Source organism: Onthophagus taurus, chromosome 3 (assembly GCF_036711975.1).
Source record: "Onthophagus taurus isolate NC chromosome 3, IU_Otau_3.0, whole genome shotgun sequence".
Lineage (NCBI taxonomy): Eukaryota > Metazoa > Arthropoda > Insecta > Coleoptera > Scarabaeidae > Onthophagus > Onthophagus taurus.
Genome location: NC_091968.1, coordinates 27,950,622 through 27,969,705, shown reverse-complemented (window position 1 = coordinate 27,969,705; position 19,084 = coordinate 27,950,622). Strand labels below are relative to the sequence as shown.

The 19,084-nt window shown below is 41.3% G+C and overlaps 1 protein-coding gene across 4 annotated transcripts in view; it reads left to right on the top strand.

The window, feature by feature from the left end:
- Positions 1-19,084, top strand: part of LOC111428761 (transducin-like enhancer protein 4) — a 200,846-nt gene that overhangs the window by 156,700 nt on the left and 25,062 nt on the right. For all 4 annotated transcript variants that reach the window (XM_071194708.1, XM_071194707.1, XM_071194706.1 and 1 more), the window contains one exon: positions 3,849-3,874. In XM_071194708.1, coding sequence (XP_071050809.1) covers positions 3,849-3,874 — 26 coding nt within the window. The remainder of the gene's footprint in view (positions 1-3,848; positions 3,875-19,084) is intronic.

The following is a 19,084-nucleotide window of genomic DNA, read 5'->3' as shown; positions in this document are numbered from 1 at the left end:
TAACACCCTTCGTAGTTATAGGTCATGACCTTATCGAGTGCTTACCACGAACCCCCCACGTTCATATTCGACGTGTAAACAGGGCAATAAAACATCAATACCGTTTACCGCGACCGGCACTGCCTTTCCGTTTCCACTCAGGGGCAGATTTCTACCCCGGGGGTTCACCCCGCCCCCCTCTTCGAGCTACTCGACATCGTAACTAAATTCCGAATCCAATTTCATTTCCTACCCTCTCGACTCGACGGGGTAATATATTCCGCCCGATTTCGCCCGCCCGGATGGAAATTCTAAAAATAATGCATCCAACCCCCGGGAGCAAATCTGCGGAAATCTGTCGAGCAGGTCGTCGCAGAAATGAGGGGCGAAGAGGGCGATTTTTAGATTTAGAAGGGGCCGATCGCGAGTGTGATGGATTTTGAGCGAAGAAAATCTTTCGGCTCCTCAAAATCCTTCGATCCCTTTCGTTGGGTTGAAATGGAAGGGGGGAGGTTTGAGGATGAACGGAGCCGGAATTTACGAGTCGTTATTAGGTGACTGGAGGGTTCCGTTTCCGCCCCTATAAATCGGGGGCGAAATTAAACTTTTTCACTTCGTTTGCCGTCCCGTTGGCACTCCTGCTCTTGAAGCTCCGAATAAATCATGTGGTGGGGAAGTTTTACAAGAAAGTTTAAGGTCCATTTGCCCTGTCAAAAGTGTAAACCTCAAGTTGAAAATGTGAAAAATTCATTTTATATCATTTTTATTCGATTTAGTTTCCTTATCGAGTGAAAACCCTTTTTTCGTTCATCTCATTAGTTCTCCGGTTAAAAAGAATTAGCACCGGGGTCGAATTTCCCCCCATAGAGACGTGGTCTCAAAGAACTTCTCTGCACAAGGTCGGATCTCTAAACGGCAATAAAACCGTTTTACGACCTCCACCGCCGGCGCACCACTCCATTATTCCACGAGGCCAGTAATTAGATTCTCCCCCGGCGAATCCAACCACCCCAACTCTCCCTGTCCTCCAACTCACCCACCGAGATTTTAATTTCTCGGAGAGGCTACTTATACGCCTCGTTTTTATTCCGTCCCGTTTCTTTTACTTACTCTTCTCTATCTTTCCTTTTCTCACTTTTTCCCTTCTTTCTTTCATCTTGCCGGTTCTTTCCTGGTTCGTGGTGAGTAATCTCTTGAGACTACGAGATCTAAGGAGAAAAGAGAGAGAGACCTAAATCGATAGCACGGCTCTGGAGTTGTCTTTGCAACGATCAGACCTAGGGATAAAGAGGGCGGTTTAAGGGTGGATTCAAAAGGAAAGGGGATCTGGGGTTTGGTGGGATCGAGTTTGGGTGGATCCCTGATGGAGGCGCTGGCGTGTAAACTTCGCCCGTGGAAGTGTTCCGAACTGATTACACTTCGCTTGCGCAAACACGCGAGGCGTTAAGTTTGATCTTGCATCGTCGGGAAATTTCCTGCGGGTTACAACTTTTTTAAGCCCTTTTTAAGAAAGTATCGAATGTTTCTAGTTCTAGGTCTAGTGTTAGTTCTAATTTTAGTTCAATAAAAATATGCAATATAGTGATTTCTTATGCTGACTAGTGCTACCTACCATTGTCACTAGAACTAACATTAGACCTAGAACTAGAAACATTTGGATTTAGCCGCACGTCTATCAAGACAACAAAATCCAGATGATTCTAGAGCTTGTGTTAGTTCTAGTTTTAGTTCAATAACAATATAGAATCTAGCGTGCATGCAAGTGCTACCTAACACTGTTACTAGAACTAACACTAGACCGAGAACTAGAAACATTCGGATTTAGCCGCACGTCTCTCAAGACGGCTAAACCCGAATGATTCTAGTTCTAGGTCTAGTGTTAGTTCTAGTGATAGTACTAATGTAAAACTAGAACTAACACTAGACCGAGAACTAGAATCATTTGGGCTTAGCCGCACGTCTCTCAAGACGGCTAAGCCCTAATGATTCTAGTTCCAGGTCTTGTGTTAGTTCTAGTTTTAGTTCAATAACAAAATAGAATCTAGCGCAATCTAGTGCATACTAGCGCTACCTAACACTGTCATTAGAACTAACACTAGACCGAGAACTAGAAACATTCAGGTTTAGCCGCACGTCTCTCAAGACGGCTAAGCCCGAATGATTCTAGTTCTAGGTCTTGTGTTAGTTCTAGTGATATTGCTAGTGTAAAACTAGAACTAACACTAGACCGAGAACTAGAATCATTTGGGCTTAGCCGCACGTCTCTCAAGACGGCTAAGCCCGAATGATTCTAGTTCCAGGTCTTGTGTTAATTCTAGTGATAGTGCTAGTGTAAAACTAGAACTAACACTAGACCGAGAACTAGAATCATTTGGGCTTAGCCGCACGTCTCTCAAGACGGCTAAACCCGAATGATTCTAGTTCCAGGTCTTGTGTTAATTCTAGTGATAGTGCTAGTGTAAAACTAGAACTAACACTAGACCGAGAACTAGAATCATTTGGGCTTAGCCGCACGTCTCTCAAGACGGCTAAGCCCGAATGATTCTAGTTCCAGGTCTTGTGTTAGTTCTAGTTTTAGTTCAATAACAATATAAAATCTAGCGCTATCTAGTGCATGCTAGCGCTACCTAACACTGTCACTAGAACTAACACTAGACCGAGAACTAGAATCATTTGGACTTAGCAACACGTCTCTCAAGACGGCTAAACCCGAATGATTCTAGTTCCAGATCTTGTGTTAGTTCTAGTTTTAGTTCAATATAGAATCCAGCGCTATCTAGTGCATACTAGCGCTACCTAACACTGTCACTAGAACTAACACTAGACCGAGAACTAGAAACATTCGGGTTTAGCCGCACGTCTCTCAAGACGGCTAAACCCGGATGATTCTAGTGCTAGGTCTTGTGTTAGTTCTAGTGATAGTGCTAGTGTAAAACTAGAACTAACACTAGACCGAGAACTAGAATCATTTGGGCTTAGCCGCACGTCTCTCAAGACGGCTAATCCCGAATGAATCTAATTCCAGGTCTTGTGTTAGTTCTGGTGATAGTACTAGCATAAAACTAGAACTAACACTAGACCTAGAACTAGAAAGTTTCGGGTTTAGCCGTGCGTCTTCAGACGCACGGCTAAACCCCATACCTTCTAGTTCCAGGTCTAGTGTTAGTTCTAGTTTTAATTCAATAACAATATAGAATCTAGCGCTATCTAATGCATACTAGCGCTACCTAACACTGTCATTATAACTAACACAAGTAGTAGAACTAGAATCATTCGGGTTTAGCCGCACGTCTCTCAAGACGGCTAAACCCGAATGATTCTAATTCTACGACTTGTGTTAGTTCTAGTGATAGTGCTAGTGAAAAACTAGAACTAACACTAGACCTAGAACTAGAAACTATTGGGTTTAGTCTTGCATCTTGAAATCACGCCCGTTCGAAGGTTATATTTTTTTACCCCCAGTTAACAATTATTTCGCGAGAAGTATCGTTTTCGACACCTACAGAAAAGAGTGCTTCCATAGAATCTCCTATAGGAGCACTCGCCACTTCATCTCCATCGTCTCCTTTAAAATCCAATTAGGTACAAACTCGACGGCGTAGCGAGAACGGAGATAAAGCGCGCGAACGAGCTCCTCTGCATCCCGATCCTCTTGTGTCCTCTCGAGAACGCAAAAAAAAGGAAACCGCGGTCCCCCATTTCCCTTTAGAGTCGACTGAATTGAAAAGGAAGGGACGAGAAAGAAAAAAAAAGGAGTGGTTGGAAAGAGGATCTGAACGACCCTACACAAATATCTTTCCGGGAAATCTTCTTTTCTATTACATTTTTTTGAAAGCGAAAGAAATTAATTATTATTTCTTTATTTTCAGGCCTCAATTCAGCAGAAGAACGACACGTAAGTATTTATATGAGTGTTAATTAATTATCGTACTCGACGTCATTATTGCAAGTATGCAACCAATATAACAGCGCAATACGCGATATGCGTATAATGCGTATGGCGCTGTGATATTGGTTGCATACACACTGTACATACAAAGTTTCAATTTCAAAAATTTTCCGTCAAAATATAACCGTAACAACTGTGCTCAAATAACCGCGTCTCGCGCAAATAACCGTCTCGTTCCAAACGTTTCCAATCCGAAAACTCGACTCGAAAGCTCGATTTGGGGGTAAGTTGAACGGAGATGGAAGATAGAGATACAAAGACCTTCTATATAGGGGCTAAATCCCCCCTTCAGCTACCAATATTGGTTTCCCCCGGTTTCCGTCTAATCCGAGATTTGCTGACCGAGCGGCCACTTCGGCTCCCCACTAAAGGGACCGACGGCTGCTGGCGTCGCGACGCCCTCGCTTACCACCCAGCCACATCGCCTGGTAGTGGTCGACTTGCGAAGCTCTCGAGAGCCGGCTTTTATTGCCCTCTAGCGGAAACGATCCCGAACGATCGCAAACCGTCGCCTTTGCTTTTGGCCTTCTCCAAGTAGAAGATCCGGGCTTAATTGGTTGTACATTACACTCCTTTTTGCTCAAACGTGATTTAAAAAAAAATCAATCAATTATTACCACTAATTTGTGTTATTTACCCGATTAAGCGAAATATTGTCCCAATTAAGCGATACCACCATTAAAATTATAGTAATGAAGTAACTTTTGTTAAAAAAAAATGGTTAAATATTCGTATGGATATATGAAAAGTATCGATCTCCTCCTCACTGGCGGAATTGAAAAGCATCCTTTTCTATTCCGGGGGCGATAAATCAACACGACTACCGGGAATCGGTTGTGCCACGATACGAACGCGAATTTCCCTGGTAATCGTAACGGCAGTGGCAGCAACGGTCGGTTTCGTATTTTAGAAGCGATGTCCCGATAAGCTCTCCGTTTGAATTCGTGATTTTATTCTTTTTTTTTCGCTTCAACCGTTTCAATCGTATGCATATATGATTTCCTCTTCTGCGAAATAATCAAAATATTGCGACTAAAAGTAGTCTCTTCAAGTAGAATTGAACGTAATGAAAATAAATAAACAGTAATAAAAACTGTTCACGAATGGCAAAATAAACCGTGATGGTAGTAAAAAGGGGGTAGTGAAGAATAATCAATATCTAACTTGGTTATTATTGCTGCAGTATACGAGGTTACATGATGGTCTATAAAAACTTTGGTGTCGAAGACGACGAATAAGAGAGTGCGTACGAGTGGGCAATATGTCGTTTCGTCTCCGGTGAGGGTAGCTTACATAAAAAGAGTCATAAAATGTTCCCCTCTTTAGTTTTTAAGATGGTCTGTAAAGACGACCCTTAGCGTCAAGGGATTTTTGACGGTTGATGGACACATATATTTCAAGGTTTTATGGTTCATTTTTTTTTGAAGTAGCAACCTAAACCAACAAGAATTTTCTAATACCCTTTATTTGTACACGTGGAATCAACAAAAATTTGGCATATATTTATTATTAAGAGAAAATTATGCTGGTATCGGTTTTCTTAGATACTTTTTATGCTTCAACCAGATTCCAGATTCGGATTACTACCATTAACAACTTGAAAAAGCATATTTTTGTATTTTTTTAGAACTAGAAAGTATTGGGTTTAGCCGTGCGTCTGAAGTGTAGGGCTTCAAAAGCAGCAGTCGGACAGGATCTTATTGAACCCGTTATGTTAAAACATGCTATCCGCTGGATTTGTGCCAACTGTTGTTGTGCTGTCTTATGTTTTGTTTTTGGCCACTAATAAGGCGTAGGCGACCATGGGACTGATTATTGCTACGTAGGCCTAATGAGCCATTCGTGGTTTGAGACCCCAATTCCTTCCTAGGAGCAGATCTGGTTTGCCACAATGGCCTTTTTGCTCACCTTATCTAAGTGTGAGTTCCAGTGTAGTTTACTGTCTAGTATTACCCCTAGGTATTTAACTTCTGTTTTGAGGTTAATAGTTCTGCTTTCAACGGAGGGTGCTTTTATTTGTAGCTTCCTTCTCCGAGTGAAAGGGAGTATTCCGATTTTATTTGGATTGATGCTGAGCCCATTCCTTCTACACCAAGTACTGGTGAGTAGTAGGGCTTTTTACATTAGTTGAGTTATGATTGTATCATACTTACCTCGGATTGTGATTACCAGGTTATCAGCATACCTCTGAATCTTGAATCCATTTCTTGTTAGAGTGTTCATGAAGTCATCAATTACCAGACACCATAATAGAGGTGAAAGCACCCCCCCTTGGGCACATCCTCTTAGCGCCTTTATAGTCAACGACTCGCCTCCCAGACTGGCTGTGATCTGCCGAGTTTTTAACATGGCTATAAACCATTGCCTCCTCTAAAGTGCTAGTCAAAGCATGGAGAGCAGTAGTTGTTGATTTTGCTTTCTGGTAAGCATGTTGGCTAGGGTGGAATGGATTAGTGACAAACACTCCATTCCTAAAGGATCGATTACCTTTTCTATCTCTTAGAGGAGAAATGAAGTTAGGCTAATTGGTCTGTATGCCTTGGGGTCGGCGTTTGAACGCCTACCACCTTTAGGTATGAAGACCAGCTTCATTTTGCTCCATAATGTGGGTATATAGCTAAGCGGGTATATATTCTTTGCGGTAAACCTGTGGGTTGGTACAGCGCGGACATCAGTGCCCAAGCAAAGCACTTATTATCGTTATTTTGCACGTTTATTACCGCTCTCTTCCCTTTTATGGATGTCGGTAAGTCGATGTAGCTCGATGCTCTTGTAGGATTAAACTTGTTACAGTTCACTTCAAGATATAATATTTCCAACAAGGTCCAACCTACAGTATTAACACCTTTAGTTTCGCATTTTACTACTTTTCTATTCTTATACTCTTACCTGAGTCCCGTTCTTGGAATTCCGACATTTTCACCATAATCTCGTCCATAAAGTCCTCGTATGTTTGGTACAAGTCTACGGCTACTGTTATAATTTTATTTTTTGTGTTGAATGATTTGATTTCCACTTCTTCCTTCGTATTTATGAAATACAATCCAAAAATTTCCGTATTCACTTTTAAACTACCATTTACATTCCTCACGGACTATCAAACTGATAACTTTTTCTCTAATTCGGTTACTGAATTCCTTCATGTCTACGTACTTCCGTTCATGATCGCTCACTCTAAAACTACATATTTTATCTCCAAATATCGAATCTATTTTTTCTACACCATCATCTATTATTACGAAGGCTTTCTGTTTATGTTTGTTGCTGCGCAGATGTGAGGAGTAACATTGTCTGGTTACGTGTTCATCACATATTTCACACACTATAACATCTCCTTGTTGATCCTCTTCCACCTTTCGACGTTTCCCAATACATGCTGTGCGTTGATGTCTCACAAGATTATCTGGTCTAGTAAACTCTTTGTAACACACGTCGCAGGTCAACATGTTCACAACACTCTTACTTCAATACTGTTGAACACGATTTTCTATCTGCTATTTAAAGCATACCTCCTCCGAAGTGGGGTTTTCAATGAACTCACGTCGTGTAACCTTCATTTCAGGTCACGTACAAGGTCAATGTCATGGTTACAATTAAGGTTGACTTCAAGGTCTCCGTTGAGGTCAAAGTAAAGGTCATTGTTCAGATCAAGGTTACTGATCAAGGTCATGGTCACTAAACGTGATCTTGACCTGAGGTGAGCTCAAAGTAAAGGTCATTGTTTAGGTCAAGGTTACTGGTCAACGACCCCCTTTGCAATAGCCGATTCTGGAACCTCCTCCCAGAACCTCAGGGCAAGGTCAAGGTCATGGTCACTCAACGTGACCTTGGCCTTGACCTTGACCTGAGGTTCTGAGAGGAGGTTCTAGAATCGGCTTTTATCTACTACTTGTAGTTGGCTATATATAGGCATATTATACTGGTAGCAGGTCTTCTAAGCCTTTTTGCAGAAAAATAGGCAGAATTCCATCTCCTCCACACGATTTTAGGGGCTTGAAATTAGAAATAACCCACCTTACTCTGTTGGGTGTAAAAGTGTTCCCAGCTATGCTGCGAACTCTCGTACGGGTTATGTCCATTACTTCAGGGTCGGCATCTGCGTGGGAGCAGACTTTTGAGGAAGGGAAGTGTGTACTCAGTAGAAGCTCCAACGATTCCGTACCATCCTCAGTGCATTTACCGTCTTGTTTGCATAGGTGGCCTAGATCAGTGTTGTGATTTTTTGCCGATTTATATAGCCGATTTTATGCAACCAATATCACAGTACGCGTATTTCAATACCAATACTGTGATATTGGTTGCATACTTGTAATGATGACGTCGGGTTTTATGGTTCATTATTTTTTTTTGAATAATAACCTAAACCAACAAGAATTTTCTAATACGCTTTATTTGAAAACGTGGAATCAACAAAAATTTTGCATGAAAAGGGAAGATCCGACCTTCTAGTTGTGGAAGGAATAAGAGAAGGAAAGTTTCGCGACGCGGAATAAAAGCCGGCCGCATTCGCAAACAGTTCCCTCTCGGATACGTGTTTTGTTTCGTAACCGCGAAGTGAAGGAGTGGGGTGTGCTGCCCCCGGATCTAATATACATTCCGGTCGGGAAACCGACCAGACCGAGAGCGATTTCCACGTTCTCGACGGATACCCCACCTCCACCCTCTTACTCCGACCCACAGACGGGCGTATACATATTACACACATCTGTATGCTAAAACAAACCAATCTCGAGGCAACAAGCCGGCGTGACGGCGGCTGCAGAAGATGAGGCGGCTGGGAATTGTAGGGGTTGCAACCCTGGGGAGGTAAACTGAGGGGTTTTCATCCGCCCAAACACACTTGTACGTGCGGTGAAGCAAACACAACAGCTTCTAATTCCCATTAGGAATGTAAGACATATTCCTAAGACGTGTTAAGACTACATAGGATTAACTTAGCTATTTATTTTTAAAATTAAACTAATTTAGATATCACCCCCCAAAATTATCATCTCCAACAATAATCCCAATAATTCCATTGAAAATAAACTTTACCCTAATTAGCTCTACAACTTGGCCGCTTTAAAACAAGAGGGCGCTTTTACGGTTAAGATGAATAATGAATCCGCGAAGATCTCCCCTTACTTCAGGGTGCTTTTTGAAAGGGAGTAGAGGGGTGAAATTATTTCGACTACTCCGTCCTGAAAGAACTCCCAACACTCCCTAGAGAAAAGGGGAAAGGGAATGATGGAGAAAGAGGGTTGTTGAGGAGTTGGGTTGTGGGGTTGATAAGGAATGGTGGGTTGAGGGGGGGAAAATGAGTACTTCCGCGACAATAGCGCCACCGCCGCCGCCGTCGAGTTACCCAAATTAAATTTCGCGAAACCTCCGGAGAAGTCGGAACAAAAGGGGGCCGAGGTGGATGAGAGTCGGGGGTGGAAAGGGGATCGTCTCGCCGGCATAACTCACTTCCCCCTTAATTAAATTAAGAAAACTGTGCTGCCGTCGAGCTGAGGCGCTTGGCGGCCAACCTGCTTCTCATGCCCCACCCCCTCGTTTGCCTGCTTCTTTTCCAACACCCCCCCGGAAACCCCTTGAACTACCCCACGATTTTGCTCAATACCGCGGAAAACGCTCTAGGCGAGGGGTGGTGCAGCAAATTTATTTTTAGCCCGGTTTAATTTTCTTCTTTTTTTTTAATTTAAGTTTTAATTTATTTTATAATTTTATTTTTATACTAAATTTATTGGTTAACCCTTACTTTAACTTAAGCTTTCATTAACACCAATAACTTGAGTAATCCCTAAGCCGCGGCTTCGTAAGGGGTCGTTTTCCATCTCCCCCTCTTGAATAGGGGGAGGTTCAACATCCACCGCCCAAGGGTAACCTAATATGCATACATACGTATAGAATATCGATTCAACCACCCACACCACCCCCTTTATCCCTGGAACCGGTTCAAACACGTCTCGGCCTAAGCAGGCGGTAATAATGACGAGAACGCAATCAAATATTCTCTCCGTCGCCGTCTCCATTAACACAGCGATTACCAGAGTTAATTAAATGTGTGACTTCCTGAGGGAGGGTTGGAGGAAACGGGGAAGTCTGCACACGGTAGAGCGAAGGGACTTTAATTACATTCCAACGGCACTGCATAACCGCCTTTCCCGCAACTGCAGAAGATGTCGTTCGCACTGGAAAGGGATGAAATTTCTTTTCTTAATGAGGGGTGGACGACTCGGTGTTGATTGCGCACTTGAAATTAATGGTTTTTAGAAATAAATGAGGAAAAAAATAAATAATAAAATCATATTTTCAAACAATTGACCTACATATACTATTAATGCCTTTCCATGGGGAATAAATTGGGGAAAACTCGGTGCTAATTAATTCTCCCCCGGCGCGCCGCGACGATGACGCCCTCTTTATGCCGCCGTTTCGGAGTTAATTAAATACGCCCCCGAACCGGTGTCGGCGCCGCCGCTGTGTTAAGATAGCGCTTTAGCAGATTGCCCCGGGATAAATGTTTTCCACCCTTTCTAACCCCGCTGATTTTTCCTCGTTTTATTTTCAAGCCGGATTTCTACAAAAGAGGAAAAAGGACTGAGCGAGAGGGAAAAGATATTAATTTTGGTAATGGGATTTGTTCATTAGGGGAGACCATTAAGAAGGGTTTTTTTGTTGAAGGGGGTAAATAAGACATATTTATTAAGCGATTAAAAAATTATGCCTAATAAAATTTATTTCTACTTTAACCTTCGAGCGGGCGCGCTGTCATAAAATCACTAGAACTAACACAAGTCCTAGAACTAGAATCATTCGGGTTTAGCCGTCTTGAGAGACGTGCGGCTAAACCCGGATGTTTCTAGTTCTAAGTCTAGTGTTAGTTCTAGTTTTACACTAGCACTATCACTAGAACTAACACAATACCTAAAACTAGAATCATTCGGGCTTAGCCGTCTTGAGAGACGTGCGGCTAAACCCGAATGTTTCTAGTTGTAGGTCTAGTGTTAGTTCTAGCTTTACACTAGCACTATCACTAGAACTAACATAATACCTATAACTAGAATCATTCGGGTTTAGCCGTCTTGAGAGACGTGCGGCTAAACCCGAATCTTTCTAGTTCTAGGTCTAGTGTTAGTTCTAGTTTTACACTAGCACTATCACCAGAACTAACACAATACCTAGAACTAGAATCATTCGGGTTTAGCCGTCTTGAGAGACGTGCGGCTAAACCCGAATGTTTCTAGTTCTAGGTTTAGTGTTAGTTCTAGTTTTACACTAGCACTATCACTAGAACTAACACAATACCTAAAACTAGAATCATTCGGGCTTAGCCGTCTTGAGAGACGTGCGGCTAAACCCGAATCTTTCTAGTTCTAGGTCTAGTGTTAGTTCTAGTTTTACACTAGCACTATCACCAGAACTAACACAATACCTAGAACTAGAATCATTCGGGTTTAGCCGTCTTGAGAGACGTGCGGCTAAACCCGAATGTTTCTAGTTCTAGGTCTAGTGTTAGTTCTAGTTTTACACTAGCACTATCACTAGAACTAACACAATACCTAAAACTAGAATCATTCGGGCTTAGCCGTCTTGAGAGACGTGCGGCTAAACCCGAATGTTTCTAGTTGTAGGTCTAGTGTTAGTTCTAGCTTTACACTAGCACTATCACTAGAACTAACACAATACCTAGAACTAGAATCATTCGGGTTTAGCCGTCTTGAGAGACGTGCGGCTAAACCCGAATGTTTCTAGTTCTAGGTCTAGTGTTAGTTCTAGTTTTACACTAGCACTATCACTAGAACTAACACAATACCTAAAACTAGAATCATTCGGGCTTAGCCGTCTTGAGAGACGTGCGGCTAAACCCGAATGTTTCTAGTTGTAGGTCTAGTGTTAGTTCTAGCTTTACACTAGCACTATCACTAGAACTAACACAATACCTAGAACTAGAATCATTCGGGTTTAGCCGTCTTGAGAGACGTGCGGCTAAACCCGAATGTTTCTAGTTCTAGGTCTAGTGTTAGTTCTAGTTTTACACTAGCACTATCACTAGAACTAACACAATACCTAAAACTAGAATCATTCGGGCTTAGCCGTCTTGAGAGACGTGCGGCTAAACCCGAATGTTTCTAGTTGTAGGTCTAGTGTTAGTTCTAGTGACAGTGTTACGTAGTGCTAGTATGCACTAGATAGCGCTAGATTCTATATTGTTATTGAACTAAAACTAGAACTAACACTAGACCTAGAACTAGAAAGTATGGGGTTTAAACCCGAAACATAAAACACTCTTATATAAAATATTTATAGCGCCTCGGCCGTAAGCGACATCAGCTATAATGACACGCTATCAGCAAAAAATGTCACCGCCAACCTAACCCAAGTCTTAATTATAAAGTAAGCTTAATATGTATAAAATATTTGTAACACCTTGGCCGTAAGTGATATCGGTTGTAATGATATGCTATCAAAAAACGTTTTTGCTATCTTAATCACTAATTATATACCAAAATCACAATGTTTTATCTTCACCGATTTATATACAAAAGCCAAGGTCACTTGCGGGCGAGGCTCTACAGTCAAAACTGTAAATCGTAAAATGAGATTGATATACAGTGTGTTAATTAATTATCGTCCCCGACGTCATCATTGCAAGTATGCAACCAATAACGCGATTTGCGTATTGTAATACGAATACTGTGATATTGGTTGCATACTTGCAATGATGACGTCGGGTACGATAATTAAATAACACAGGGTATATAAAATGTTATTCATAAAATGAAAAAGAAAAAAGAATTGTTTGTTTGAAAGCTATAGTTACACGTGGGGTGTGTAAATCGCACGTTTCCCTTCATCCCTTAGGCATTTTATTTATTCATCGTTGTGCAAAACAGAGTCTCGTCACGTACCGACGCCAAGATCGTTTAGGAACGTGCCCTGGGGCGTCGGACGCGTCTCCGGGCGTCGCCTGCATAATTCACCCCAACAGCCGGCGTCGGCGTCTCTTCGCCTTCTCCTGCTCTTTTTAAAAACATCTGCCCGGTTCCCAACACCCTCAAATTAAACATCCCCGGGGGTTCGACCGCCGCCACGAAGGGCTTCTCGGTAAAGTTGGGGAACAATGGGGAAGGATCGTGAAGCACGAACGTGCCAAATGAGACGTTTCAATTCGCGTCACGGATAAATATTTAAAATAGAGCATTTCAAACCGGGTAAAAGTGAGGGGTTGGTTTAGTGGAATTTCGAATTGGTAAATACTAAATAATTCGAAAAATAATTTCCTCCCTTCCTATAGATAGATCTCCCGTACATTCTCGTTTCTACACACGTCCGATGGTCAATTATGCGCACAACGGAATAATTAACGAATTTACACGCGGTATATCCGGTGTAATAACATGCGGCCAACGGTAGTCAACCCCTAACTCCACCCCCTACCAAATTGATTATCCAGTGGCGTACCGAATTGTAGTGGGGGCAACGGGGGTGGTGGAACTTTGCAGGATATCGCAACGCTGTTTGTGAATTTATGGCTGGTACCGTAAATTAGGCGGCTTTGACGGGGGGTTGGAGGTGGGGGTTGGCACCACTTGACTAACACGTGTTCACGACCGACTTCGACCCTTTCGCGCGCTCGCTAGGGCGTGAAAATTGGCTGCCACATTAACACTTTAGGGATCGGGTTAAAAACACATTTTCGGTCAATAAAAATATCCCACAATCAAACGCTCAATAACAAATAAAACTAGGATTAAGTTAATAGTTAACTTAACCCGCTGGTAAGGCGCTGTATTTGATATATCAATATAACATCGTCAGTTTTGGAAGATTTGGTCTTCTAGAAGCTGTATCCAGTCTTTTGGAAGCAGTATATAGTCTTCTAGAAGCAATATATGGTTTTTTGCAAGCAATATAGTATTCCGGAAGCAGTCTCTGGTCTTCTTCTAGGAATATTTAGTTTCTGCAAGCAATATCTAGTCTTCTACAAGCAGTTTATAGTCTTCTGGAAGCAATATAATCTTTTGGGAGCAGTATCTAGTCTTCTATAAGTAGTATTTAATCTTCTGCAAGCAGTATAGTCTTCTGGAGCAGTATATAGTCTTCTGGAAGCAGTATCTGGTCTTCTTCTAGGAATATTTAGTTTCTGCAAGCAATATCTAGTCTTCTACAAGCAGTTTATAGTCCTCTGGAAGCAGTATAGTCTTTTGGAAGCAGTATCTAGTCTTCTAGAAGCAATATCTAATCTTCTGCAAGCAGTATAGTCTTATGGACCAGTATATAGTGTTCTGGAAGCAGTATCTAGTCTTCTGGAAGCAGTATATAGTCCTCTATAAGCAATATCTAGTCTTTTCTACGCAGTATAGGTGATTTTAGTTCTAAGTCTTGTGTTAGTTCTAGTGCTAGTGTAAAACTAGAACCAACACTAGACCTAGAACTAGAAAGAATTGGGTTTAGCGTTTAAGTATTTGCAGGCGTTTAATGTTTTGCCTTTTATAACTTTTTTTGCCATAAAGACAACGTCAATATACATCATGTTCAAAATACATAGTTACGTGAATACTTTAGCGTTAAATCCTTTCAAAAGCATAATATAAGGAGATATATTATAAAAACGAAAATTGTCATAAATTTTATGACAGCGCGCCCTCTCGAAGGTAAAGTTCGTTTACGATCGAAACGGGTGGAGCTTTTCTCACTTTGTTAATGTTTCGCCGGGGAGGTTTACAGATTTACAACCTACGACGATAGTGTTTCGCCGTCTGGTGGCGACAAATTGAAAAGTGTCGTTTCATTTTATTGGTGTTACTTCGATTTACAACATTCTCGTTTTGACTATTTTGTAACAAAATTATTTTAAAATCAATTTAAAAAAAGTTGAGAAGCTAGTAGCGTTTGCAATTCAAAATCAAGCACCGTCGTCTAACTGCCACTTAATTCTTCCTAAACCCACGGAAACTACCTCGATTTTAATTGCACCCCGAGGGTATCGTTGCCGCCCCATTCTGGCGCCGGGAGAGAGATGTTCACACTCAACACAACCCCCCCGAGGGTATCCCCGACTCCATTTCCACCCTCCACTGTAACTCTCTACAATTTACTCTACAACGTGGTCGTCGTCGTGAGACTAGAATCAGAGGGGTTGTTGGAAAGAGAGAAAAGCGCTTTAGATGTAGGGAGAAGTCGGTGGTGGTAGGGAACGTGGGGGGTGGAGCTCAGAATCGCTTCCTGGAGGATGTAATTGTGTAATTTATGTAAGGGGTCGGCGTCGGGTCGTGCCACCCCTAATTTCCTGCTCGCAAAGTGGGTAAATTGCGCTCGGCACGCCTCGGTGCCTCGACTACTACTACATCTGCACAGAGAGAGAAGTTGGTGGCGGCGGTTGTATAGTGCCCGAGGGTTGGGGGTGGTAAAGGGGATGGTCGAGGGCGGCGAGGTGTTGTGTGTTCTGCGGTTACGAGTGCGGTCGCGCCCTTTCCCAGACGACCGACTCTTTGGATGTTCTCTTTTGCTCCCAACAACCCCGCGAAAATACCGAGTTTGCAATTCGAAACGTTCTTCCATTCATAATGTGAATTATGTCTGTACTCACGTGTTAAAATTCTACACATCTATGAACAACGAAGTATTTAAAACCATCCCCTTGTTCAGTATTCAGTGAAGCTCGTCGTGATATTTCAAGGGGAGGGAGGAAAAGCGTTCAAATTTTCAGCCGATTTCCCTACCGCAAAGGAGAACAAATGTACGACCGGCGATGGCAACATTCCCAATTCATTCACGTCCCCGGCGAATCCGGGATTTTCCGCACAGGGAAGCTCGCCTCGGGAAACTCGCGTCCCTCCCATAAATATTAATACGTATCCATTTGTACCGGTTCCGATGCGTTCACGAACCCTTCGATATTTCTTTCCATTTGTTTCAACAGTGTGAGTCTGTGTGTGTTATGTATGAGTTCACGTTACTCAGAATATATCAAAAAATTTACAACCAAAAAGTTTACAAAGATTTATACACTTTTATATATTTTTGTTGTCTAATTAGTTTCGGTTACTGCCATCATCAGAGACTACTACTAAGTATTAATATTACTATCTCAAATAAATAATTTAATTTTAAATCAAGGTCGGTAGTTCTAGTTTTAGTTGTTATTCAGCGTTAGATTGTTGAATATTTTACATTGAACTAAAGGTAAAAATAACACTAGAGCTAGAACTAGAAAGTATGGGTCTTCAGACGCACGGCTAAACCTGAAACTTTCTAGTTCTAGGTCTAGTGTTAGTTCTAGTTTTATACTAGTACTATCACCAGAACTAACACAACACCTGGAACTAGAATCATTCGTGTTTAGCCGCACACATGATTCTAGTTCTCGGTGTAGTGTTAGTTCTAGTTTTACACTAGCACTAGAACTAACACAAGACTTAGAACTAGAATCACCTATATTGCTTAGAAAAGACTAGATATTGCTTATAGAGGACTATATACTGCTTCCAGAAGACTAGATACTGCTTCCAGAAGACTATATACTGGTCCAGAAGACTATACTGCTTGCAGAAGATTAGATATTGCTTCTAGAAGACTAGATACTGCTTCCAAAAGACTATACTGCTTCCAGAGGACTATAAACTGCTTGTAGAAGACTAGATATTGCTTGCAGAAACTAAATATTCCTAGAAGAAGACCAGATACTGCTTCCAGAAGACTATATACTGCTCCAGAAGACGTCTTTTGAGACGTACGGCTAAATTACAAAATTACAAAAAATATGTTTTTCAAGTTATTAATGGTAATAATCCGAATCTGGAGTGAAAATTGTTAAATCATAAAATGAGGTTGAAGCATAAAAAGTATCTAAGAAAACCGATGCCGGCATTGATTCGATAACTAATATTAATATGTCTCTTAATAAGAAATATGTGAAGCATTAATTGTAGCGCCTCGTCCGCATATAACCTTGAATACAATGTCTTCCTATTAGCGAATAAATGGCTTTGTTATCGTACTTATTAATTATATACCAAAATAACAATGTTTTTACTTCGCCGATTTAGATACGAAAGCCGAGGTCACTTCCGTGCGAGGCTCTACAGTCAAAACTGTTAATCGTAAAATGAGGTTGATATACAGAGTGTTTAGAAATTGACGGATAATGTACACGTAGCGACATTCTTCGTTCGATTCTAAAGTGAAAATCTTAAAATCTCAAAGTTCGGATAATTTGTCCATAAATAAATCATTAATATTTAATATCTGTTGATAAATAAGCTGTAATTTAGAATAAAAAGAATTTTGAAAACTAGCTTTTTTTGTTAAAGTTATTTTTTTAGCTTTAAAGTTCGTTTTTAACATTTTATCATTATCATATCTTCATGAAAAACACATTTGGCAACATAGTAGAATAACATTTTAACAATAAGATTTTCGATTCAGAGTCGATCGAAGAATGTCGCTACGTGTACATTATCCGCCAATTTCTAAACACCCTGTATATAATGTGTTTGTAACACCTCGGCTGCAAGCGACATCGGCTATAATGACATGTTATCAGCAAAATATATCTCCGCTAATCCAACCCAACCCAAGCCTTAATCGTAAAATGAGGTTCATATAACCGTATAATGCTCTGATCTCGAAGATATGGGACATCCGTATATAAAATATTTGTAGCGCCTCGGCCGCAAGCGACATTGGTTATAATGACATGCTATCAGCAAAAAATGTCTCCGTCAACCCAACCCAAGTCTTAATTGTGAAGTGCTAGGTAACGCTAGATGCTATATTGTTATTGAACTAAACCTAGAACTAACACTAGATCTAGAACTAACACTAGTCTGAAGACGCACGGCTAAACCCCATACTTTCTAGTTCTAGGTCTAGTGTTAGTTCTAGTTTTATACTAGCACTATCACTAGAACTAACACAAGACCTGGAACTAGAATCATTCGGGTTTAGCCGTCTTGAGAGACGTGCGGCTAAGCTCAAATGATTTTAGTTCTCGGTCTAGTGTTAGTTCTAGTTTTACACTAGCACTATCACTAGAACTAACACAAGACCTAGAACTAGAATCATTCGGGTTTAGCCGTCTTGAGAGACGTGCGGCTAAACCCGAATGTTTCTATTTCTCGGTCTAGTGTTAGTTTTAGTGACAGTGTTAGGTAGCGCTAGTATACACTAGATAGCGCTAGATTCTATATCGTTATTGAACTAAAACTAGAACTAACACAAGACCTGGAACTAGAATCATTCGGGTTTAGCCGTCTTGAGAGACGTGCGGCTAAGCTCAAATGATTTTAGTTCTCGGTCTAGTGTTAGTTCTAGTTTTACACTAGCACTATCACTAGAACTAACACAAGACCTAGAACTAGAATCATTCGGGTTTAGCCGTCTTGAGAGACGTGCGGCTAAACCCGAATGTTTCTATTTCTCGGTCTAGTGTTAGTTCTAGTGACAGTGTTAGGTAGCGCTAGTATACACTAGATAGCGCTAGATTCTATATCGTTATTGAACTAAAACTAGAACTAACACAAGACCTGGAACTAGAATGATTCGGGTTTAGCCGTCTTGAGAGACGTGCTGCTAAGCTCAAATGATTTTAGTTCTCGGTCTAGTGTTAGTTCTAGTTTCACACTAGCACTATCACTAGAACTAACACAAGACCTAGAACTAGAATCATTCGGGTTTAGCCGTCTTGAGAGACGTGCGGCTAAACCTGAATGTTTCTAGTTCTCGGTCTAGTGTTAGTTCTAATGACAGTGTTAGGTAGCGCTAGTATGCACTAGATTGCGCTAGATTCTATTTTGTTATTGAACTAAAACTAGAACTAACACTAGACCTGGAACTAGAATCATTCGGGTTTAGCCGTCTTGAGAGACGTGCGGCTAAGCCCAAATGATTCTAGTTCTAGGTCTAGTGATAGTACTAGTGTAAAACTAGAACTAGAAGAGCCGTCTTGAGAGACGTGCGGCTAAACCCGAATGTTTCTAGTTCTCTGTCTAGTGTTAGTTCTAGTTTTACACTAGCACTATCACTGATGTGATAAAATTTATGACATGCTCCCGCTCGTAGGTTAATAAATCAAAAAAGTATATCTTTTTAGTTTTTTTGCGGACTCAATCAAGATTTTTAGGTCACAAAAAAGAAAATAGAAAAACCGACACCACGCGCCAAAGTTAT